The 26601-nt window shown below is 41.0% G+C and overlaps 1 protein-coding gene across 1 annotated transcript in view; it reads left to right on the top strand.

Annotated features, from left to right (window-relative positions):
• The first annotated feature begins 2806 nt into the window (after nucleotides 1-2806).
• MYBPC2 (myosin binding protein C2) overlaps nucleotides 2807-26601 on the top strand; it is a 60428-nt gene continuing 36633 nt past the window's right edge. Inside the window, exon 1 of the mRNA XM_089531512.1 lies at nucleotides 2807-2900. Within this exon, the coding sequence (XP_089387638.1) occupies nucleotides 2879-2900 (22 nt within the window). The 5' untranslated portion in view covers nucleotides 2807-2878. The remainder of the gene's footprint in view (nucleotides 2901-26601) is intronic.

The raw sequence follows: 26601 nt of genomic DNA, 5'->3' as shown, positions 1-26601 counted from the left end.
TTCTGTTTCAAGCTTCGGCTGTTTACATACCAGTGTTCATAATTTTAAAATCTTTTATAACTATTGTAATTATTTATTGTAACTGTTTAAGAGAGCTGCATGGACTACAGCTCTGGAGACCAGGGTTCGATTCCAATGGCCATGAAACCACCTGGGTGATCTTGGGCAAGTCCACACATTCTCAGCCTCAGGGAAAGGAAATGGCAAACCTTTTCTGAACAAATCTTGCCCAGAAAACCCCATGATGGGTTCACCATAAGTCAGAAACAACTTGAAGGATAAAAAGCAACAACAACAGGTAGGACAGAAGGTAGAAGCAGACACAAAGCCTTCCTACAGAACAAAGGATTGACTCCTATGGAAGAGGTACTGAGCCACCAAGATATCTTTAACCAAGTCACAGCTCTTGCCTTGTTTCTTCTTTGTTCATAACAATGCTGTCATTACATTTAATTCCTCTGCTGTTAGGCTGAGTTATGTAAGAGATGGAGCATAGTTGCTTAAATATCATAGTTTTTTAAAGAGAGGTTCTAAGGGACAAGAGAGAGGTGGCATCACCCTGGCATCCTGGGAGGTGACTAAGCATCAGAGGCAGCCAAGAGAAAGGATGGAGCTGTCCAAGGTCACAGGAGATCTTTGGGTCAAAAAAGTCAGCCTTGAGAGGAAAGGATGTGCAAGGATTTTGTTTCAGTTAATTCTGGGTAAGAATTTACCAAAATCCACAAATTTAATCAGGTTTAGGATGGAAAGAACTGGAGTGTGTGTATGTGTGTGTTTTAATTTCATCTGGAAAAAATGGAAACTAACAGAATTAATGAGGTGCAGAGCTTTGGGTAATTGACTCTTAGAAATGTGAATTTTAAATCCATGTATTTTAAATTGAGTTAGTGCTTAGAGTTGCCACTATTTTTATCTGAGAGTCTCTTCTTTTTTAACACTTACAGGGCAGGCAGGTACCACCGGGTCTTCCTCAGTTATGGGAACAGCACAGCTAAATTTCGGAAGGGCAAGTGTTTGGAAATAATTTATTAACATTTGCAAATAACTGTTATAATAAGAATTTGGAGTTGACTGGGGGAATTCTGGGAGACATGGTCCAAAAAGTAACTTTTCCAAATTCTGATATGGAAAACGTAACCAGGGAGGCCCATCCTGAAGACTTTTCATTTGTATTACATGCACATCTTGATCTTCCCAGACCTCATTAAGATTTCATTTATACTCGCTCTCCAGTGTTTTCAGTTTGTTTGGCTGCCTTTGCTTTTACGTGTTATTTTTTAAAGTGGCAATTACATTTTGTTATTTTAAACTTTGTTAAGCTACTCTGGTTGAGACCTTTGTCTGAAGAGCAAGATATAAATACCATAAATAAATAAAATGGTGAGCTCTGAGATGGTAGGTTTGAGCATCAAATGGCCAGAGTATTAGAGTGGAGTAAACCTCTGTGGGATTTGTAGTAGAACAACAAGGGCATCTTGACTCTCAAGAGCTTTAACAACAGTGACAACAAACGTATTTTCTGTCCCTCCTAAATTAAGATGATGAGATCAAGGACACTTGGGGAAGACAGAAGACAATTTGTGTGTGAACATTTGTGTGCAACTTCCAGTTCTGAAAATAATTGCCACGATGAGCATCAGATGAAAGAGGCTATAGTCCATGAAGGTTTAGTGAAATAAATCTTTAAGCTGTCACAAGGCTCTTTTTCTTTTCTTTTTTTAACAACAGATTAACAAGACAACCCCCATGGGAAAAATCAAGCTAAGCATATGCTCTGAAGCATTCTGCAATTTTATGTCTGATCTCTTGAGTCACCTTTTTGGTATATTTTGTGGTCACAGTGAAAAATAAAAATAAAACACACAATCCAAAGCAGATCATGCAAGCCTAAAGTCTGTCCACCCATGATTTTTATTATTATTCCTTCCCCCCTTTTTTACAGATTGCGTTACAGTGCAATAGTGCTTCAGTGAAATGTTAATGACTGGGTGCCGTTGTGCATGACTCTGAAATACAGAAGAAAAAATTGGCCTCAAACCATAGGACCACCTCAGCAAACAATGGCTTGCTTTTTAAAAACAAAATGACTTTGGAAGAATTCTAGGGCCAGTTCAACAAATTGCTATGAACAGCCCACCAATTTAATGGAACGAGTAAATGCAGAGGTGGCAACAACTGACAAAAGCCAGCAAAATCCCAGGAAGAATTTATAGTGAAATTGTGTCTGCAATATTCAATTATATTTGACCCCGTAGAACCCAGGAAGAGATATGCTAGGACAAAGTGGCCCAACCTGGCACTTCTCCAGCTATGTCGGACTACAGCTCCCACCATCCCCAGCTAATGTGGGAATTTGATAAGGCTCAGAGCGCTGGTAATGATTACATTTTCAAGTGCAATCATGACAGTTTAAAGTGCATGATTTAAAACTGCAGTGGTCTCTGATCAAGATTAATCATTAAATGAATCAGTCAGTCAGTCGAATAGATAACATTGGGATAGGAATGCCTGGCTTAATAGGGGAATGTTCTGGAAAAATGTCCATGATGCCCCCACTTTTAAAAGAGTTGCTGTTTTCTTGGCCGCCGCTCACTCCCCCCCCCCCCACTTTTTCTTAAATCTGAGCTGTCTTATGGCTGTATTTCCCTCTTCAATTCCCCCACCCCAAGCTGGGTTCTTTTTCGAGTAAGGCCAGAGCCGGGGATTTGAAGACGTTTATGCCATGGCTCTGGAATTTGGCACTGGGCCCTGGGGGTCAGGTGACGCCTTCTCAGTGTCTCCTTTGCTGGGTCTTTAAAGCGACTTGGCCAAGTGCATTCTCCAGGGAGAACCGAAACACAGACAGGGACGGAGGCGTCTCTACCCAGTGATTTTAGCTATGCCTGAACCCGCCAAACCTGGTAAGGTGTCCTCAAGGTCATCCTGGGAGCAGAGATGCTGAAAAAAACCTATCTATTATTATTATTATTATTGGAAAAAAGTATTAAATGGAACACTGGTTATTGGGCCTTTGATAGAGACGGCTGCTGGCAGTATCTGGTTTGTGTTTGCACCTCTCCATCACTGAGATACAGTGGAGTGGCTTTGGTCCCAAATTCTCCATCATTTTATCTTTGGAGTTTGTGTCTGAAAAATCTCCCTTTGATAGCTTAAGTCTGAGTCTTTGATCACTTGTGAGACTCTCTGGAGCTATTTGTATGATATTTGTATTATGTTTGTATGATACTCATTAACATATAATAGAAAGAGGTAGAATAGAAAGAGTACTAGAATAGTCTTTAATGTTTGTATGATAATCATTAACGTAGAATAGAAATAAGTGGATCTGAGGCCTTTCTGGTGCATTCTGGACTATGTATGTCTGAGGAATATACTCTGAACTAGTATGGCTCCATCTGCACTGCTCTGGTGCCACAACAAACTACCATCCCTAGAATTCCACAGCATGGAGCCATGGCAGTTAAAGTGGTGTTAAACCGGATTATTTCTGCAGTGCGGATGCAGCCTTTGAGAAAGACAAAATTACCCTGTTTTGGGTACATCTCATTTTTCTTCTGAATCAGTTCCAGATAATTTATGGACTTAGTTCTTAGGCTTACCAAAACAATTTTGTTTTTTGGTGTGAAGCTATGGGCCCAGGTATGGGGGGAGCATGGAGATAGGCAGGGGTGGCACAGTGTCAAGTGAGAGTATGACATAGGGAACTTAGAACCCCCCTGATGTATGGCTTCTCTACTGTATCACTTTTAAGAAAAGCAGAGGCAACTGAGATCTGCCATAGTGTTGTGAGATTCCCTAATAAACAAAAGATGTTTGTTTCAAGTGCATTAATGCAGGAGAGAAGTGGGAATCAGGCTTTGAAAACTTAACCTTATAAACTGGTTTATAAACTCCTGGCATCCCCTAGCCTGCAGAAGCACCAATAGCAACAAGAGACAGTTTCTCTTCCTTAGGTAGCAATATCACCCACATTCGTGGAACAGTCTGAAAGAGAGACAGTACTGCATATTGGTTAGAATAATCAGGAGCTGGGTTCAAATCCCTCCTCACCCACAGACATTGTAGAGCAACTGAAGGCCTCTGGACATTTCTCAGACTAATGTGCCTAAAAAAATGTTCTGGAGGTGAAAGGAAGGGCCTTTTAGTATAATAATAAATAATTTTTTCTATTACCCAGCCTCCTCTTCTACACGGTCTTGTGTACAATATTCACAGCCACCATCAATTCACTACTGTTTGAGTCTTTCTCCAAAAGATTCACCTTCTGCAACAGATAGTGGTCAGTTACATATGTAAAATTCAAAAATCCACTTTCTTGGTGAAATGCTAGTTCTCCAGCCTCATCTGAACATAGCCTGAGTACTTAAGTAAATGCCTATCACTTTCCTTTCTCTTTGTAATCTTTTCCATGTGTTGACGTTAGGACTGTAAGCTCCTAGGAGCAAGGACATATCTTTTTTACTTCATAAAATGTTAATTGTGCTATTTTGTGTACCAGATTTAAACTGATTCATTCTGACATATTTGAATAAGATTTTAGCATCAAACAGTTTGCAGAGATACTACTTGCAACAAGTGGATTTAAATCAAACAGGTGGAATATTTCTGTGTCCTTCAGGCTAGAGGTGGAGAACTGTCTATTAGCTCACCAGACATTACTGAATGACAACTCCATCATCCCCAACTAATGCTCATGCTGGCTGGGGCTGATGGGATTTGGAGTCAGACAACATCTAAATGGCCACTGTTTCCTCCCATATTTGTCTTGAATGTGTCTCTGTTTTCATTCCTAAATTGGTGCCTTCCTCCTTCTTCTACATTGTTTTTGGAAACGCACACATTGTATGTTGATGGCAGCATTGGTCATGCCATCAGAACAGGAGGACAAATGTCCAGGGCTAGGATAAGGAGCAAGAAGGGCCTCATCCCAGCCGGGCTGACTTACCACATTTTCAAGTAAGTATAATAAAAGGCGTTACTATCTAAAGAGCAGCCCCCTCCTCCATAGGAGACCATTAATTCCAGAACCTAGAATTGCCTGATTTGCACCACTGCAAAACAATTTTAATAAATAATGATAACCTGGTCTAATTTTAAGATTGTCCACAGACACACCTTGCAGCAGAGTGCAGAAATACCAAGCCAGGGGAAACTATCTTCTCCCTCACCCCTTCCCAGTCAACAGATGGCTACATCATTTATGATAGGCGATATGATCTGGCTGGAGAGATACTCTGATCTTGTGTTCACAGCTAATAAATCATCTCTCCGATCTGTATATAAAGGTGCTTGGATGTCACCCACTCACCAGCATCCTCATTACTAGAAAAGTCTGACTGCAGGAACTTTTTAATCTTGCATGCAAAGCGAAGTCTCTTTTAATAGCGACCAGAATTCCTATAGACAGAAAGACAAGCCATTCCTGTGATCCAACCCGACACAGCTATCAGAGCGTCCTTCCTTCTGACATTTGAACTTTCCTCAAATGAGGGAGAAACAGTGGCAATGGTAGACACTGAAAGAAGCTGTATTTCAGTCTCCCCCAATCTGGTGTCCTTCAGATGTTGTGTTGTTATTTGCCATTAAATTGAGTTCAACTTATGGTGACTCTATTAATGAGAGGCCTCCAAGATACTTGATAATCAGCTATGGTCTTGCAAGCTCAAGGGACCGTGACGTCTTTGATGGAATCCATTGACCTGTAGGTCTCCCTCTTTGCCTAATGCTTTCCACTTTAACCAAGCATTATTGTTTTTTCAGTGAGTTGTATCATCCTATGATATGTCCAAGAGCCTGCTTGGTGCATTGGCGTCACTAGGGGTGTGCGGGGAGGAAGGTACCAGGTGACACCCTAAGGTGCTCCTCAAACATATGCCTTTGAGCAGAAAGTGGCTGTGGCATTCTGTATCTGTATCTCTTTAAAATACTGTAAGAGATGGGGTGAGTGGGTTGAGGCTCAGTAGGAGGAGAAAGAAGAGGCCCCGGGTTATTTTTAAAACATTAACATTTCAAATTTCAAAATTTCATTTTTACTTTTTTAATTTTTTAAATTAAAATTTAAAATTTTTCTTTTAAAGCATATTTTACCACATTTTAACTTTAACCACATGAAACTATGTATATGTAAACACATTTATTCTGTGTGTTCGCTGTTGTTATTTAAAGGTATAATTTTAATTTTGGTAGTCTATTATCATTGCATTCAGTGATATGTGGGAATTATGATTTACGTATGTAAAACATTACTAAGGATTCTGTATGGTATGGTAGGGAAGAGGTCAATGGGGAGGGTGACACCATGAGCTACCGCACCAGATGACACCAACCCTAGTGACGCCACTAGTGTAGCTATGGGGGGAAAGGTGGCAATATGAGGCCACAACTTCCCAAATATGAATTCTGAGACCCAATGAGATTTCTCTTCAGTCCAGCATTTTCCAGCATTGCAGAGAATGAGATGTGGGAAATCTTCCACACCTAGCATTCTTATATTTGCTGTATTTGCATTCCCTTGGTAATTTTGCCTGCCCCTTTTCTCTAGCTGCCTGAACTGCCTTTCAATATGTTCAGCTGAAGTTTTAAGTTACTGCAATACTAGATGTTTGCAGACTGGAGGAAAATTTCATTTTGGAGAGCAGAATTTTTCTTGGGTGGGGCAATCCTTCATTCCTCCTCCCTCTCTCCATAGCTACACCTTTGAGTGAGCCCATTTAATCCCTAAGAGTAGTGGCTGCTACTCCGACTATTCCACTACTCCTCTCCAACTCCCTCCCAAAGGAGGCTGGCCCCCTCCCTGCTTTACTTTCACTGGCAGGCAAAGAGTTCTTTGTTTGAGCAGGCTTTTTATGCGTAAGCAGGGGAGCTTCTTACTGGGATGTTTTACTGATCTTTTAAAACTTTTGAATGCTATTTAAATTATTTTATACTCTTTTTTTGAAATTATTTTATACTCTTTTTTTTTGGAAATTATTTTATACTCTTTTGTGTAGTGATTTTAATTGTTCCAAATTTCTATTGTGAAGCCTTTTTTAACCACCTTGGGTCCCACTCTAGGAGAAAGGTGGCATAGAGCCTTATCACACGAACCCTGTGCATAAGAAATGGGCTTTAAAAGTAGAAAAATCCCACAAATGTGGGATGTTTTTCAGACTACTTTTCTTCCAAACAGTAATATGCGAAAACAAAGTGAACAGAAAGTCAACAAAAATGACATCTTTTTACATTTGGGAACTTCCCGAAAGAAAAAAAGGTGTCGTTTTGGTCAACTTTCAGTTCACTTTATTTTTGCATTATTGCTTTTTGGCACAAACGCGTCTGAAAAACATCCCGCATTTGTGGGTTTTTTCTACTTTTAAAATCTTGTTTCTTCTCGGGATTTGTCTAGTGTGATAAGGTCCAAACAAATAAAGTGCACTTTTCAGTCTCAGAAAAAACCCGTGACAGGTTTGTCTTAGGGTTGCCATAATTTGGAAATGACTTGAAGGCACCTTACAGTTACCATAGGTTGGAAATGACTTGAAGGCACACAAAAACAACAACAACAATAGCAACAGTGGTAAGATCTTCTGACCACTGAAGAATGAAGAATCTTTCTGAAGTATACATTTTTTAGAATTGTAGCAACATGTAGAATACAACCACTTTGGCCATCAGTTACATTCCTAGTGGTAAAAATATATTTTAAAGGTACACGCGTGTCTACAAATGTCAAAGGTTTTCCTAACACAAAATTAGTACACCATAATCCAGCAATGACAAACTTCCTCTGAACAAATCTTGCCAAGAAAACCACATGATAGTGTCTCCTTGAGGTCTCCATAAATCAGAAATGACATGAAGGCACACAACAACAACAATCCCTCTTTAATTAATATATATGCCTAAGCAATGTTCATATTCTACGGATTCCTTCCTTTTGCCATCTTTTTTAAAAAAATTACTTTTCCTTCTTTCTTAGTATTACATATCAACAATCCAATTAAAATTGGAGAAAACTGAAGCAAAGACTGCTCTCAGTTGGGTTGATATTTTTCCTGCAGGGCTGAATTGATTAATGAAATAATTTCCCTTACTATTTTAAATCAGGTGCTGCTTTTGTAACCCATTTGGGGAAGGAGTGCATTTTATTATTATTGGGCCTGAACAGACAGGCCAAAATAAAGCTGCTTCGGGTCACTTTGGAGGTATGCTGTTTAAGTGACACATGAATCATACGAGGCCGGAAGCCATGTTAAAGCCACACTGCAGTCCTAAGAACTGGAGTGCAGCTTTGGCGCAGCTTCTGGCCTCTTAAGATGTGTGTGTCATTTAAACAGCATACCTCCAAAGTGATCCGAAGCAGCTTTATTTTGGCCTGTCTGTTCAGGCCCTCTGTTTCTTTTCCCAATCTCTCCCCATCAGCCATAATTGCATCTGGAAAATAATTGTCTACCGCCACCTGGGAAGGCATACTGGGTGGTGTATCATTGAACAGACAAAATAGTTGTCCGAGTGACTTGATGTATAAATATTGTGAGACCATATAGAGTGTAACTTCCAGATGTAGAGGTGTAGCTATTGGGGGATGAGGATCGTGCCCTCAATTTATAACTCTGCCCCCAATGAAATTTTCCTTTCAGACTCATTTGTAGTGTTCAGCTTCTTTTGCAACATCTAGCTTCTTTTGTAGTGATTGATGCCCCAGTAGTTTTGTATGCCCTCCCTTTTTTGTGTCTGCTTACTCAGTGAAAATTGTCTCACTACACTCCTGCCCAGGTGGAAGATTTTCCTTCCTTCGTCTCCCCACAGAGTTGGCTAATGATAGACGAAGGTTAGAGGCCAGGGACAATTCATCAGCTCAAGCAACTCCAGAGATCAGTTGGGCCAACAACATTTTAAGTTACCAATCAAAATTAGGTATGATCTGTAACCTGCACTCATTTTCTTCTGAGACTCCATAAGGCATCCCTATCTTACGCTGTCACAGAAGAAATTGATCTGACTCTGCTAGTATCTGCTAGCACAAGGTTGATTTGAATCTGCTAATAGATTTCTAGGTGATTTGCAATATATTGGCAAGAATTTCTGGCTCTCAGTTGTTTAACAATAGCAGTTAACAGATTTCCTCTCACCCTCTCATGCCAAACTATACTGCTGAGAGGCAGAAAAATATAGAGGTTTCCATTTGTTGTTGCTGCTGTGTGTCTTCAAGTCATTTCCAACTTATGGCGACCCTAAGGCGAACCTATCATGGAGTTTTCTTGGCAAGATTTGTTCAGAGGAGTTTTGCCATTCCCTTCCTCTGAGGCTGACAGAACATGACTTGTCCAAGGTCATCCAGTGGATTTTATGACTGAGCGGGAATTTGAATCCTGGTCTCCAGATTTATTCAAAGCAATAAATGCCTGGCTTAGAATTCCATATTTTGAATTTGGCGTGTATCTCTTTTGCACAAGGCTCTGGTTTATGAAATAGACTCCACTAGCCTGCCTTATTTATTTGTTTATTTAAATATTTATATTCCACCTTGTATCATAAGATTTCAAGGCGGTTATAGATAACGCCAATCGAAAACAATACACATGGATTCAAATTTAAAACATCAAGGGATGGTTTAAACAGTCTACAAATCATACCAATCCATTTAATTTGTTTTAAATTAAAAGAGCTTAAAACAGATTTAGGCAAACTCATTCGCTTTGATAAAATGTCCTTTTCCATTGCATTTGGTTTCTCTTCTTCCTCATCTGCTAACTGGAGCTAACTTCAGCCTGTGGCGTAGTCAACCAAAACAGATTCTGGGCTTTGGAGAAAAAATCTTGTCATAGAGCACTTTGAATGCCAGGCTCTCTGTGTCTGTGGTGTTTGTACACGCATGCGCAGGAGGGAAAGACTGTGTGGAGAGCATGGTACAGATGAGTCTGTGGGAATGTGGCACCCGGCCTAAAAGCCCTTGTGTTAGTGCCAGAGGAAGAGGAGACAGTGGGGATGGAGCCAGCTTTTCCATGCCTCAGTGCCAAGGTCTTAGACTGATCTCACGTCTCTATCACCTAGCAGGTGCACTCAGCTTAACATTAAGGGGCAAACAGGTGAGAGGTTTGGTGGGGGAGCATGAGGCCATAAGAGCAGAGTTGGACTGCAAATGGTTTGGTGAGGGGAAAGACAGACAGCCACTCTGCAGGAGAGAATTGGTAGAGAGTTTCATATGAGCCCATAGAAGAGCACAGATGGATCTCCTTCCTAAGTGGGATGACCATGTGTCCTACCTTAGTCCTCTTTTGGAAAGGCTGTTGGAGGACAGTCCTCTGTCTGACATGTGTCCCTGTGTACCTTCAAGTTGTCTGTCAACTTATAATGACCCCATGAATTTCACATACATTACCGCTTTCAAAAGTCCCCCTATTACAAGGCAGAGAGATTCTGGCAGCAGATTCTGGGTATCTTGAAGCAAATTACAGTGTGGCTGAGTGTGCCATTGGTATCTGCTGGGGTTTGGTTCCAGAACTCACTGTGAATACCAAACTCCATGGATACTCAAGTCCCATTATATACAATGGCACATTAAATAGTGTTGCTGTTGCTGTGTGCCTTCAAATCATTTCCGATTTATGGAAACCCTAAGGAGAAGCTATCATGGGGTTTTCTTGGCAAGTTTCTTTAAGGGGGTTTGCCACTGCCATCCTCTGAGAGGCTGAGAGAGTGTGACTTGCCCAGTAGGCTTTCATGGCCAAGCAGGGATTTGAATCATGGCCTCCAGAGTCATAGTCTAACACACAAACCACTACTCCATGCTAGTTCTCGGTACAATGGCGTACCTTATATAAAATGGCAAACTCAAGTTTTGCTTTTAGGATTTTTTGAGGAGAGATATTTTCATGTCATGGGTGGTTGAATGTGTGCATGAAGAAAGAATCCATGGATATGGATGGACAGTTTTACTAGTTAATAGAAAAATTACTTGGCTTTACCTAAGCTGATGCTGAAGATTTCACTTATGATTTGAATGAAGAAAGTCTGAGCACTAGTACCTACAGTCCTTACGCTTCACACCAATTCCAGTGCAAAATGTACCCAATTCTTGCAATTTTCTGGAAAAATCCAAAGCTCGCCGTTTCGTCTCAAATATGCACAAAAACGTTGAGATGTCATCCTGTTTAGAAATGTCATGTCTGGTCTAAATCAGCACCAAAATGTGTGTGGTAGTGGGAAAAAAATACAGAAATCCCAAATGTTTTCCTATAGTTTTTTGACTTTTTGATTTTTCCCAGGAACATTACAGATTTTAGTCCCTTTTGCATGGCACTTGCGACTCAAGGTGTCAATATATGTGTAAATATAATGTTAGGTCAAAATAAGTTAATAAATGTACGTTATAGAATTCATTTAAAAACATTAATCCAAAGTGTTTGGGAGGTACCTGAAACAGTTGATGGACTGGGCCCAACGTCTTATGGCAGTTTTGGTTTTGATTCCATTGGATAACACACCAAGGCTGACAACTTGTTGCTTGATCCCAACTAAAGTAGACCAACTGAATCAATAATTAAATGGGGGAGGGGGAACACATAGGTAAATACTGTATAACCATTTCAAAGGAAGTACTGTGGGTGGGACTTACAATAAAATTTAGGTCCAAGTCTGGTGATTCTGTGATCTAACAAATCGATTTGTATAGTCTGTGTCCTACTTTTTCAGCTGCTTTTAAAATATCCCAGTTTCTCTTCTTCCCACTGTCCACCTTTATCCTAAGCTTGCTTCAATTGGTTCAAACATTCTCACTGCAGAAATAATCCAGTTTGAAACTGCTTTAACTGCCCTGGCTTAATGCTAGGGAATTCTGGGAACTGTCATTTTGTGAGACACTTAGCCTTCTCTGTCAGAGAGCTCTGGTGCCACAACAAACTACAGTTCCCAGGACTCCATAGCACTGAGCCAGGGCAGTTGAACTGGATTATTGCCCAGTGTGTTTCAGACCAACATTTGAAGGACAAAAGGAGTTTTTAATTCAACTCAGCCGGGAGGAGAGGAGTGGAGGGGGCAGAATCTTGCATTTCCCAGTAGATCCAGGCAAAATCAAACGGCTGCAGCCTCTCTTAACTTGTTTGTTGTTCCTCATTAATAAGTTTTGCCATCATGACCACACTCCAATGTTGTTTGGCCATATATACCCTGGTTTTTATCTGTGAAATTCTGGATTGTATGAAAGAGACAGACTCTTTAAATTATAGATTTACTTGTTGTAATTGTATTTTTACTACCCGCAAGAAGGAGAGGTACTTGTGTGGGATGTTCTCCTCCTGTGCCTAAGTAACTTGGCTACGTTTGTATACTGTGCACTTTGGCTTGGGGTAGGGAGTACCATTTGCTGCTCAGTCTCAGACAGCAAAGTATCTTGGGCCAGTACTGGACACCACTCTGCCAACCACATTCAATACTTTTCAGCCTTCCTTTTCAGCAACTGCCTCAGGACAGAAGGTGTATGTGGCCTCAGGACAGAAGGTGTATGTGGCACTACTTCAGTTATTACTATTTCCAGTTCTTTCCCAGGATGTGTTATGCAGTTCAATCCTTATCTCATTTTACAGCATATTCTTATCAAAAAAGCTTTGTGAGATAGGCAAGGCTGAGAAATACCTGTCCTCAAGGCCACCTGCATTTGCCTGGAATGAGCGGAGATCTGGGACTCTTGGCACTCACTATACCCAGAATACTCACCAGAATGTTTGTCTTGCTGATAAATCAGCTTGGAGCATAATTGTGATCATTTAAACTGAATGCACTGATCCAATGAAAAGACAAATTCATTCTTAGCACTCCAACAAAACTAGAATTCCCATGACCCCTTTGGTGGCCACTGCTATCTTGTTTACATGGGTAATAGGCATGCACCCAGATGAGAAATAACTTTGGCAGCAGCTATAAAGCAATGATGAATAAGTGAAAAGGTCAATCCATCCATTTCTAAAACCTGTCTTACATGGAGGAAAAAAAAACCCTCAGCAGGTATTGTCACTGGTATTTAAAGGTCCTTAGATTTCCTTGTGAGTGGGAACTCATGCTTCCCTATATATTGGCCATGATTCAGAGGAGACAATAATACCACCCCACAATAATACAATGTCTGTATTCAAAGAGCACAGAATGGGTGCATGTACATTTCTGGGCACACAAGCCTGTTACACTCACAGAGCTATGGGACAATACTGCATTTGCAACACTACGCAACTGAGTGTACAGACAAATGTGAAATGTGCAATTGCAAAAGATAAATGCATATCTGCATGTGGAACACTCAATGGCAACTCGTGCTCAACTGCTTCCTTAACCTTCAACTAAATCTGGACATTACATCACTGCCAAAAAAAGGACAAATGCAAACATCTAAGTCTCTAATGGGCTACCAGCCTATTTGTCAATATATTAAAGATTCCACTCTGTTCATATTTTCTTTTAAGTTGTATTGGTATTGATGGAGTTAACTTTCAAGGAAGTTTTTCATCCATTTATAATTTGTATGTGGAAAGTGCCTTTCTTTTAGAGTCCATACCTGCCAATAGTTCACAGATGAAAACTGGGACATGTGTAGCCAAGCAACATCTGAACGTGGTCAAAGTGGCAAAAGTCATTGATGAGGAAGCCAAGGTTCTTGGGGTCTGGACCCCCCCTTCCGTTAGAAAAAATGAATGGTGTGTGCTGCTGTGCCGCCGCACCCAAGCCCCAATATAATGGTGGCACTCAATCTGGACCCCCCTTTCCTAAAATCCTGGCTACGTCCCTGAGGATGAATACACAAGCTAGAAAAGGCTGTGGCAGTTTGCTTTTGCCTGAGTCTATTGGAAAGGGAAAGTTTTCACCCCTCCTCTCCTCTCTGGGTTAACTGAGGACAAGCTACTTTTGGATTTGTGTCTCAGTCTGCAGCAATTGAAGTGAGCTGAGCGAAAAGGGGAAATGTAGGAGGAGGAGAGAGAAACTGAGATATTTTATAAGCCTCTCAAAACGTGGCAATATAAAGGACTGATTGGGACTGTCCCTGACAAATTAGGACAGTTGGAGGGTATGGAGGTCTAGAAATGGAAGGATGAATAGGAGAAGGGTTTAATGAGTTACTTGTCTTGGGTGGGGAATTTGTGTCTGTCCCACCACTGACCATACTTACAATTAATCATAGTCTTTGCTCCAAGGGTTTGCCACCATACAAACCCTATCTCCCCATTGTTGTTGGTGTTGCTGTCTGCCTTCAAGTCTGGTGGCGCAGTGGTTAAATGCCTGTACTGCAGCCATTCACTCGAAACCAGAAGGCTGCGAGTTCAAGACCAGCAAAAGGGCCCAAGCTCGACTCAGGCTTGCATCCTTCCGAGGTCACTAAAATGAGTACCCAGACTGTTGGGGGCAAATTAGCTTACGTGCTAATTAGCTTACTTGCTGTTCACCGCTATGATCTTTAGAATAGCGGTATATAAATAAAACATATTATTATTATTAAACATATTTTCCGAGGTATGGCGACCCTAAGGCAATCCTATCATGGGGTTTTCTTGACCAGTTTCTTCAGAGGGAGTTTGCCATTGCTATCCTCGGAGGCAAAGGAAGTGTGACTTGCCCAAGATCACCCAGTGGATTTACACAGCTGAGTTGGGATTCGAACCCTGGTATCTCAGTGTCAAACTATGGTGGCCCCCTCCCTGATTTACTTCTGCTGGCAGGCAAAGACATTAAGGCACAGTACAGACCACCCAAAAATGGTGGACTGCAGGCACCTGTTTTAACTCCAAACTGCGCTACGTCCCTCCGGAGTTAAAAGAATCTGTTTTTTTCTGGTTTTTTTAGCGGCGCCCAGGTTACGTCATGAGTAGGGATGCCATATCCCGGCGGCCCCCGGGACAATCCCGCTTTTGGAGGACCCTGCCCAGGCCCGGTTTGTCCAAAATCCCGGCTTTGTGCCCGGCCGCCGAGCCCACTCATGCGGCCATTGCCGTGACCGCTAATGCGTGCGGCCGCTGGCCACCCACCTCCTCCTCCTCGGCAGCGCCGCCCTCCTCTGCCTAACTGTGCCGCGCGGCACATGCCTGGGCAGGCAACAATGCGTGCTTGGCTAGAAAAGAGGAGCTCATCCTCTTTGGCCAGCCAGCCAGCCAGCCAGCCAAAGGGGACAAGCTCCTCTTTTCTAGCCCCGCGCGGCTGCAACAGTGCGCGCTTCCCTGCTAGTGCGCCCGCACAAGGGGCTGGAAAGGGGGAGCTTGTCCCCTTTGGCTGGCTGGCCAATTCCTGAAGAGCAGGGGCGGGGCTGTATCCAGCCCCAGTGTGCCATTGGCCAGTGCCAAAGAGCTTTGGAGGAGGAGGAGGCAGAGAGGAGGACCAATGAGGGTAGGCCTCTGGGCCAGAGGGAGGGGAGAGCACCATTTCCAAATGGCGCTGAGGAGGAGGAAGTGGAGAGGCGAGTGGCCACTTCGGCTCTGCCTTATTTCTTTTATTTTTAATTATTTTTATTCTTAAAAATAAACAACCCTTCCTTTATATTTTATTTTTATTATTAAAAATAAACAACCTTTTTATTTTATATTATTTTATCTGTCTAGAAATAATGCCAAAATGTCCTCCATTTTGATCATGCCTAAGAAACATGCATTTATATTAACATTTTTAAAAAATCATCAATTTTTTTCATGTGTCCTCCAATTTTAAAAATGTGTCCTACATTTGAAAATGTTATCCTACATTTGTCCTACATTTGTCCCGGTTTGGAGGTCCTGACTTATGGCAACCCTAGTCATGAGTGCGCCATTGGCGCACTCATGATGTAACAGACACGCAGTGACGTGCGGATGCTGTGCGTCCCTTACATCAAGATGGCAGCACCTGTGTGGACGGGACGCTGCCATTGCATACTCGAGTTCCAGACCGTGAGGTTGCTGTGTGGTCGGGAACACTAGTAACGCCGCTGCCATGCCCCTTTCTGCCCATCTGCCTAGGGCCTAAGCAGGCTTTTTAATGGCTGAGCAGGGAAGGTTCTTATTTAGATGTCTGTTTTATTTGTTTTTAACTTTTATAGGCTTTTAAAGGATTTTATAGTGTTTAATGTACAGATTTTTAATTGTTTTAAAATGTTTATTGTAAATGTTTTTAATTTGTTATTTCTGGAAGCCGCCTTGGGTCCCACTCTGGGAGAAAAGGGGCATTTAAGGAAAGTAAATAAATGGCCTTGTTCCCACTACGTTTAAATTGGGATTGGGATCCGGTTAAAGGGGCATGGTTCCCACTGAGTCCGATTTTAGAAATCGATTCAGAAAGGGGGGGGGCATACTTTCTGCCCCTTTTTGCCCATTTAACCCGAATCAAAAAGTGTTTTTGCAGTGGTTTTTTTTTTGGGGGGGGGGGCTGAATTTATTTCGAAATAGATCGATTCAGCCCAAGTGGGAACCAGGCGGATTCAAACTGGATTCGAAACCACCCTAGTTCCCACTGGCAGCCCGTCCCATCCCGTCCCTGGCCTTTCCTGGCTCCCAAATTCCTGGTCCAGCCTCCATACCAGCTTCTTTGGCCGCTGACCAACTCCTCTGTGTCTTTTTTAAAATTTCCTATGGCTGGGGAGGCTGGAAGGAGGTCGCAGAGAATCCGGAAGCCTTGCGACCTCCTTCCCGGCTTTCCCCCGGCTTCTCTGCAATCTCCTCTGCAACCTCCTTCCAGCCCCCCCAGCTGCGGGAAATTTTAAAAAAGGTGCAGGGAAGGTGGCCAGTGGCCAGAGAAGCCAATAAGGAGGCTCAGCCGGGGATTTTGGGGCCAGGAGAGGCCAGAGACAGGCCGGGCCAACAAGCTGTCCCCTGCCACTTGCCAATTCCTGAACCAATTCCTGAAACCGGCGCAAACATAGTGGGAACTACGTTTTTTCAGAACTGGTTTCAGGAATCGGTTCAGGAAATGGATTTTCTGGTAAGTGGGAATGGGCTCAATAAATCACAATGGCACCCAGTGGTGAATGTTCAACACCTTTCATTATACCTGCTCCATCCTCCAAGATGATGCTAGGGGCCATCCTATAATATTGTGTCAAATGAAGTAGGGCTGGCTTAGGATATTTTTGCTGTCTGTGGCAAAAGATTAGCAGATTTAGGGAGAATCATTTAGGCATATGGAAGTGACTGTGCAAAAGTCAACAGTTGATCTTAGGGAATGAAGGTGCTTTAGACCTAGCATTGCTTGCAGTATGCCAGTTGTGTTTCAAAGTGAAGCAGTTTGACTCTGTGGTTTGTGTGTTTCCTGGTACTTAGTGGAAATCATAAAATAATAAATGGAAATAAAATTGAAATAAATAATAATTAATAAATATTATTAATATTAATTATTAATATTAATAAATTATTTTCATAATAAAGAGAAATAAATAATAAAGAGAATATCAAGAATTTGCTCCTGAAAATTGCTTGGATAAAAATAAAGGGGAAATTGAATATACAATATTTACACCTGTCTGGTTGGTGCAAAGATAGAGATCACAAACATATTATATTTTACATTTACTGCTCCTGGAGATGGGTTGGTGAAGGCACTTAGACAAATAATGAAATGCTGTTATAAACAAGGCAGCTATTTATCTGGACTTTGGATTCTCTGGATATTTTGGAAGTTCTCCAGGTCACTTGTTAAAATGTGGTTGTGCTGCATTGTAGGATTGTTTGAGGATGCTTGTTGTGCCACACGGATTTACTTGTCAGTTTAGGAGTGTTGATTGTACTATTATAGGTGCTCCTGTGCTTTTTTAAAAGTGACATGGTCATATTTTTAAAAGAAAAGAAGAAGAAGGAAAAAAGAGGACACATTTACTGACTGACTACTTTACACCACCCATCTATCCTATTTTATCTTACTGATTTAACAGAAAATGTTAGCTTTTTCATTAAGGCAACACACCAAAGTCTACACAACCATTTATTAACACATACATCTTTTGCACTTTCCCAACAACAACATGTAATTTCTTGCCTCATTGCTATCTACAGCATATTCCTAAGCGTTTTGGATTTTTTCAGTGTACATTATAATTATAATTATTAAAGACTGAGAATAATGATAGCTTTTCACAAATATCACTGTATAGCCTACTATTTCTGTAATGGAGTTAATCACATCCAACCAAAGCTGCTCAACCTTTTTTTTTTTTTAAAAAAGACAAAATCCACATATGATATAGTTTACCTGACCTATTGCAACCCAAAATACATATTCAAAATGCATATTTCCCTACATGGATTACAACATATTCAGATTAAAATACCCAATAAAAATATCACAACATTCAGACTCTCTATATAGATGGATTCATGTAGTACAGTATATGGGAAGCTTTGGCTGTGTCTTATTTATGTGTGAGATTGAGAGAAATGCACACAAAGAACAGCTTGCTTTTGATGGAATCACTACCAGAATTGTGCAAAGTGTGTGTAGTATTTTATGTGACAATAAATGCAGCAGTGTGGTTAATTAAATTGTTGTGTTTTATATGGATACTGAAAGAAGACAGCGACAGTCCAAAATGTTCATGAGAGACAAAATCTGATGCTACTAAAAATATGAGAGAGGAAATAGTTGACAGATTGCTGCCCTTTAATAATATATGGAAAACTATCAATGGGCTCGAAGTAAAGACAACTTTCCTTATCTCTTGATTAGAACATGAATGTATTAAAATGTGCTAATGAAAGAGGTGGCTAAAGGTCATAAATCTAAAAACTGAATAGTAAAAACTTAATATGACAGAGATAACATTTTAAAAAAATAAATGTAAAAAAAATTATTGTGGGAAGAGCTAGAAGCAAGGAGTTTTTCAAGCAAATGCCTAATTGCAGATGGGTGGATAGTCCTGAAATATCAATCTGCCCATGCTCAGTGCAATGCCTATATTTATTATTACTCACATATTTCAGGACTGAGTCCAGTAATGAAACGAAGCAGTTCTACCTTTTTGCAACTTCCTATTTGGCCATCACTGGTATGTAAACCTTGATGGGTATTCTATGTACATGAATGTTGTGGTGTTTGTTGGCATAGACCTTGTAAGTTTGGGGATAAGTTGCATCCCATGTTATGCACATAAAGGGTATATTGAAGATCAACATTTTGCAACAAGTGATAGAGATCGATTCTAATACACACACACACACACACATTTAAAGGATTGTGGTCCGCATCTTTCCGGTCTGCTTAGACTAGAGTCTGCACATAGTTGCGTGTGTACGTAAATGCTATGCACAGCTGAATGTATATGGGATATGCTTTCTTGGCATGTATAGCAAAAAACAAAAAACAAAAACTCTATACATTTTAGATATATATGCCTGCCGAGTTTATAGCTATTGCTGCTTTTTGTTAATTGGTTGGGATGTATTCCTCTTTCCCAGCACAGACACACAGAGAAACAGACAAACACATGCAACTTCTGTGTTTGTTGAGGCTGTTTCTCTCATCCCTAGGGGTGCTTTCTGCAGATTTTGGCTTTGGGACAAGTGAACACCCTGGAAAGAAACAAGAAGGGGTAAACTGAGAGGCCTGGCTTGCTTGAAGTGCTGATCCCATGGGATTCTGCTCCAGCCTAGGAGTTGAGTTACCTTAATGGTTGAGCAAGAACAGCTCAAAGCCAGGCTGCTAATTATAAACATGTCTTGGCCCTGCCTGCTTTTTTGGAGCACGGAGCCCTGTTCCCTCCGTGCCCCTAATAGGACACAGGCTCCCCGAAAAGGCAATGTGAGATGGAGTCCCTGAAAGGTCAGGCAAGCACTCAGGAAGGGACGGAGAGCCTACAGGTGGATGGTGCTAAATCATTGCCTCCTAAAAGAGGTCTGCCAGACCATTACAGCCCTGCGGTAGTAGTAGTAGTGGTGGTGGTGGTGGTGTTTTGTTGTTGAACCTGGTCTCAAATCTAAATTGAACGTTCAGACATTAAATACTTAAAAACAAAGGGGAGCACAAACAAGGAGCTGGGGTACACAAAGGATTCCCTCATTCACACTTGATCCTAAAGACATGTGGGGCCTTTCCTCAGAGGTAGATTCCTAATGTGACAATAGGACTCAGTTGATGGAAGGCAAAAGGTCTTTCATGTGGGTTGTTGTCTTCCTAATTACTACCCTCCAACTCTCCTTCCAATCCGAGTTTATCCTCCATTGTCCCACTTTTTTTGCTTTTAAAATGTCCCATTTTATCTTCTTCTCCACTTTCCCCCTTTGTCCTCATTTTACTTCATTCACTTGCAAACTGAGTTCAAAGTGTGTAGTGTGCACCTAAGTCAATAGGAGAGAAAGGTGAGGAGAGGGCAGAAACATGCCCTTCCCAATAGGCTTGGGCAAAAGCAAACTGCTGCAGCCTCTCCTAGCATGTGTGTTCTTCCTCATTAATAACTTTTGCCATCTTGATACCACTTGGATGTAGCTTGGCCACATGCCTCCTGGTTTTTACCTGTGAAATGTTGGCCATTGTTATTTTTTCATTGTGTTTGATTTGTGTTTGTAAAGACAAAACAGTCATTCAGATGGGCAGGACAGCCTTTATATAAGAGTACTTGGCCCCCATCCTGCTCTGCATCTATTTTCTGGCTAAATGCAAATACTGTAGATTAAATGTTCCTTGTCCTGTCTCCTGAAATCAGTGAGAAGAAATAAAATCCTTTCATTTCACCTTGATCTGGTAACAGTCGCTTTAGCAAAGATTTCTGTCTCATATCCAGAGAAAATATGTTCGCCGTGTATGTATGACTGAATGTCAAGCTGTGAACAACTGTGGTTGGTACTTAATGCATAACACTTAATGACACTGTTAGCCTGGAGGAGAACCGAGACAGTAGCCCCACTGCGTCAACCCTGAGTTAACTGGACTGTCTAATCCTGACTCTCTCTGGAAACCAAATTTGCTTTGGCTAAAGAGTTTCTCTTCCCTCCAGAAGGGAACAGCTTTGCAGTCTGTTCTAGGAGGAAACAAGAACAACTTGATTAGTACAGATCAAAGATTTATAAACTCACATAGTGATGCTACAGATGGCTGCATGCTCATGTGTACAGTTGAGAGGTTCCCATGAATTCATTAGGCTAAACGCTAATGCATCTGTAATGAACAACAGGATATTCATTTATCTAGCATTGGTTAGTCCATGTTGCACAAATGCAACAGCAGATGATACATTTCATGGTGAGAATAGCAGTGCCTAGTAAATCACACAGCTGTGACAGTATCTCTGATATACTGAACTGGGCAAGGTAGTTTTTGGTCTTTAATAGCTCTAAATTTACCATCAGTATGGCTGCACTTTGGTTCACTACTAATTTAAGACATATGGCCTTTTAAGAAGAGAACGTTTTTTCAGTGGCTGTGATCTACAGAGAATCAGTTCCACAGAGGATCTTGCCTACCCACTGTCAAACTAGGAAATCAGCGTAGCTATAAGGATGCATTGGCCTGGGATTTCAATTTCTTTGGCTGAATCTACACTACAGAAGTAACACAGTTACTCTGCTTTAGTCTGGAATATCAGTATGCAAAGGGATCTTATTTTATAGCACCTTTAAGACTAACTTAAGTGAAACACATATCATAAATTTTAGATTTAGGGGGAACCTGCACTATAGAAATAATGCAGTTTGACACCACTTCTATTGCCATGGCTCCATCCTACAGAATCCTGAGATTTGTACTTTTGTGAGGCACCAGTATTATTTGACAGAGAAGACTGAAAACTAAAGACCATGTAAAACTATAAATCCCATGGAGGATGGAGCTACAGCACTTAAAGTGGCATCAAACTGCCCCATTTCTACATTGTTTATGCTTCTTTGGATTACTTTCTCCTTTAAGATTTGGCTTCCTCAGACCCCAAATTAAATCAAGTAATTAGAGCGATTGGGTCAAAGATTTGCAAAATCCAGATGGGTTTGGCAGGCAGCAACATGGGATATGAAAATGGGCTAGGAGAGACCTTGTGAGGCTTCTGGTTGGTGGCAAATGACAAACTCCAATACAGAGTTTCCAGAGTGAAAGCTGGAGAGGGGTCCTGTCCTTTTAATGGATGTATAGAATTTCACAACTAATGTCAACAGGTATTGCTTGCTACTGGCAAGACCAGTGAAGATGAACTTGGGTCAGTGAGATATATGGGCCCATTTTGAATTTGGTCTATCCTGAACTGAGCTAAGCCAAACTCAGGATGGTTTTTGCCTCACTGTGGATATTTTCCCTGCACTTAAAATCAAAACGTTCCTCCAACATGAGGCATATAGACAAGCTGTGTGTGCCCCTCCCACTGCCAATCGGATAGCAATACAGTTGGCCCTCTGTATCCAGGGTTTCTTTTTCCACAGATTCACGTATCCACAGCTTGAAAATATTTTTTAAAAATATAAATTCCAAAAAGCAAACCTTAATTTTTCCCATTTTATATAAGGGAAACCATTATACTATCCATTGTATTTAATGGGACTAGAACATCCACAGATTTTGGAATCCACAGGCGGTACTGGAACCAAACCCCAGCTGATAGCAAGGGCCCACTGTACCATGGTATCCACTGACGATGGGTTCTAGGATCCTGCATAGATACTCAAATCCATGGATGCTCAAGTCCCATTATATACAATGGCAAAATCAAGGTTTGTTTTTTGGAATTAAAAAAAAATTTTTTTTTGAAGTTGTGGATGGTTGAATCCGTCAATACATAATCTGTGGATGTGTATTGTAATACTTTCTCAAGGCCTTCTCCAGATTTCCAAATGGCACAAACATGTACTTTCATCTTCTGCTGCAGTGTACACTTAACTGAATATGAAGCAGTGCCAGCTCCTTCCCACTTGTTCCTCCTCCTCCTCCTCCTTCTTGAAGCTGGCTGTCAGGCAAAAAGATTTACTTTGATGCATGCCATGATGAAACACAAGAAATGCTGTCCTGTCTTTGGAATGGTACAATTTTTATTTTAGCACAATGACATCCTTTATCCAGTTTTGGGTTGTATTCAATGGAGCCATTTATATATCATAAAAAGGGAAGAAATAAGAAATACATCAAACATTTCTGTACAGAAAGAAAGAAAGGGAGATGGCAGGCAGGGCAGAGTTTCTGCTAACTGATATGTAGACATGCATATTTAGAAATAATATCTATTTCAAGTTATCATGAGGAGACCTAGTGATCGTACATTCAGGTGTATTCGTTGCAGTTTCAAGGACTCTACCTTCTCTCTTTTTGGTTATTTTTATAAATGAGACAGACTGGACAGTCCTTCAGCACAAGGACTGTTATTTGTAAAGAAAGACACATGGCTGCCTTGCAATTTGGAAATTTGATGCATTTTGCTTAAACAGGGTGGTCTCAAGCATCCAGACAGATTACTGTAATCCATCCAGATAGCTGCCTCACATGGAAAATGTGCGGTTGATATAGGAGAGTTGACACAAACAATGGAAACCATAGCCCTATACATTTTTATTTTATAGTATAACATACAGCCAGGAGTAATAAAAAGAGAGAGAGAGAGATCCCAAGTTCTATTAGATTAGAAGGAGAATCCTATTTGAAAGCACATTGTTTCTCCAATAGTAATGCAACTTTCCTGAAGAGGTGTGCATGTTTGCAGGGGGAGGTGGGCTCTGGTCCCTGTTGTTGCCATTTGTATATTTTCACTTGCTGGAGGAAGCCAAAAATCCCCTGGGACCACTTTCCCCCTTCATGCTCCAGTTTCCCACTGGGAGCTATGTAAAGCATCCTGGGGCCAAGCAGAGCCCTGCAGGTTCTGGCAGAGTCCAGGCAACAGCTGGAGCTTTCCATTGCTCTCCTCCCTGCTCCATTGGACCAAGGGGGCTGGGTTATTATTGATCGCTGGTGGTGATTGCTCAGCACTCTGCACCTGGCTATATTAGGGGGTCAGGGAAGCTGGGAGAAAAGAGTCAGAGGTGGCGACTTTATTGGGAGCCAAGGAGTGCGGACTCAGCGCATAGTGAGAATGGAAGAGGGACAGCGTCATGCAAGAGGCCTTGCTTACTAAAAGGAGAGGAGATGGGTCTCAAATCCGTGTGGATATTCCTCCGTTACACCTGGAGGCCCTTGCTCCTAATCCCTTGGGAATGCTTGCAATTACTCGGTGGAATGGCAGAGACACTCTGTATATGCGCAAAGACCAGACTGGATGACAGTGACCTGAGAAAAAGGTCAGCCCCCTTTTTTTTTTAGTAAGCTTTTAAGGAATAGATAGTCTATGAAATTGAATGTATTTTCTCAAATCCAGGCTCACTTATATTCAAAGTAGGGTCTACTGACGCACTGCAAAATCTGGATCCAACTGAGAAACAGAGTGTATTTTTTCCTCCTGAAATAGATCCAGATTTGGTTATAGAGTAGATCCACTGAATTCAACTGATCCCTGTGCATCTGATTTTAGATATTGCAAAATTTGGATACAATTGAGGTAAAACAACTTTCTATCTCCCTTTCTAAAGTACTGTATGTCCACAAACTTACAACTTTTTATAATATGCCACCAGTTTCCTTTCACTGTTGGTAGGATTATATAGCTTATGAACAAAAAATAAAATAAAAATAAAACAATAAGGTGGAATACTACCCCATTAACGTACATTGTTGCTTGATTAAATAAACCTTAGTATAAGTTTTGGTTGATTAGTCAATGAGTTAATCAGTAGATTAATCTTCATAAATGTGCATATAATATACAATCATTTCAAAGAATTAAAAAAAGCAGTTTCCCATTGTTTTTAGACAATGTGTTAATTGGCTCGCTTAGTGCCAGCTCACTTAGTGTTTGTCTTATCAACAACAATTTGATTAATGGCTAGTGTAAATTACGGAAATTGTCTCTGCCAATATTCCTGCATTTTATTTTCAGCCGTGTTCACTGTTGACAGCCCTTCCTCTCAGTATAACCTTAACTCAGCATAACCTTCATGCATCTGAGCAAAGAGTTATTATCCACACATGCTTTATAATAATAAAACACTTTTATCTATAGTGACACAAGCCTTTTGCAGTTTGCCCTGCTTTGTGGGATTTGGCACTCCTTGTCAATCCTTGCCACAATGCCACAAGACTCCTTGCTGCCTTTATTGAAATATGTTGCATCTCTTTATCTGTGCACCAGTTGTACCCAATGGTTTGATAAAATAATAATAATAACACAAATATTCCTTTAAAGTGAGAAAGAACAACATGGGAATGAAAAATCATTACAACCAAGACAGTGTTCTGACTGATTTCCACTCTACTTTTCCTTTTTTGGGTCTACCATCCTAAGAAAACTAGCAGCACTCCCCTTCCGTACATGATTATTTCTAGCAGTTATATACTCTTCTACTGGCTCCCTGTTTTCCCCACCCAGTTCAAATCTCACCGTTCTTTTTTCCTTCTTCTATAGGTGGTAATTAGGGTCCTTGCTTTGGATTAACACCATCAGTGGACACATTTACACTTAAGAGATGTGGAAAGCTGTAAAGCAGCCCAAGGATTGGAAGGCAGTATAAGGAAAAGGGTGGAGTGTGCACAACAAGGGATGGGATGGGATGGGGTGTATATTTGACCTGGCAATCGGGAGGGCATCTACAAGGGTGAGTGTGAATAGTGCAAGTGCTAGTAGCCATGCACATTGTAAGGGCACTATTCAGTTTGATGTTTGAAAGTTTGCTTGCTTCCATCACCGTACTCACAATATTTCGTTACAGTTGGAAAGGATCTATGTTCAATAAAAATGTGCCCAAAATACACTTAGCATCTGTGTGATGTTCCAGTTACACCCTAAGTAACTGAAATACAATGTTATCCTGGCATCTCACATAAAAGATAGAGGAGAAATAGGTTTGCAGTAGGATGAAGTGGGCAGAGAAGACTCGCAAATTCTTACCCATTCTGCACTTAGTTATTCTCCAGATTTCTCATTGCTGAAATATTCCAAGTCTCAACACAGAAATGTTTCAAAGTGCATTTTACAATGCTTACTTTGAGAGAAAATATGTTCAGAAATGTATGTATTGTGGAAATGGTAAGTTGGTTAAGTGTGATGGTCTGGTGATGCAATGGTTAGATGCAGCCAAAACATTGTGAGTTTGATCCTGCAAGGCTCCAGGTTGACTCAGCCTTCTGTCCTTTTGTAGGTCGGTAAAATGAGTACCCAGCTTGTTGGGGGCAATTGGCTAACACACTGTAAACCACTTAGAGAGTGCTCAGTACTATCAAGCAGTATAGAAATGTAAGTGCTATTGCTGTGGTCTGTTGCAGTCAAAACAAAATGCAGGCCAATTCATACCTGTAGTGTGATAAGAAACTATTATCCAGGACTCTTTGTCACTGTCCTTAAAGTAGATGTTGGAGTGGAAAGAAAGATCAAGGAGAGTAACAGTTCATTGGGAAATTCTAGTCTATCACTAGTCTGAATCTGGACAAGGGTTTCTTATCACTCTACCTGTGTTAATTGACTTCCCTAGTGCCAAGGTGTTTATGTTATCATGCATAGATTTGTGAATTATCAGTGTTAATGGTGTAAACATTACAGCCAGGGCTTTCAGCATTTAATTTTTTTCTGACCTCACTGTTCAAGTTACACCTCAAAATGTGTACTCTCTCTCTCTCTGTGTCTATCGAATAAAG

Source organism: Sceloporus occidentalis, unplaced genomic scaffold (genome assembly GCF_023333645.1).
Source record: "Sceloporus occidentalis isolate IW3139 unplaced genomic scaffold, rSceOcc1.0.p SCAF_7, whole genome shotgun sequence".
Lineage (NCBI taxonomy): Eukaryota > Metazoa > Chordata > Lepidosauria > Squamata > Phrynosomatidae > Sceloporus > Sceloporus occidentalis.
The sequence above is the reverse complement of the archived record's forward strand: the minus strand, read 5'-3'. Positions and strand labels throughout refer to the sequence as shown.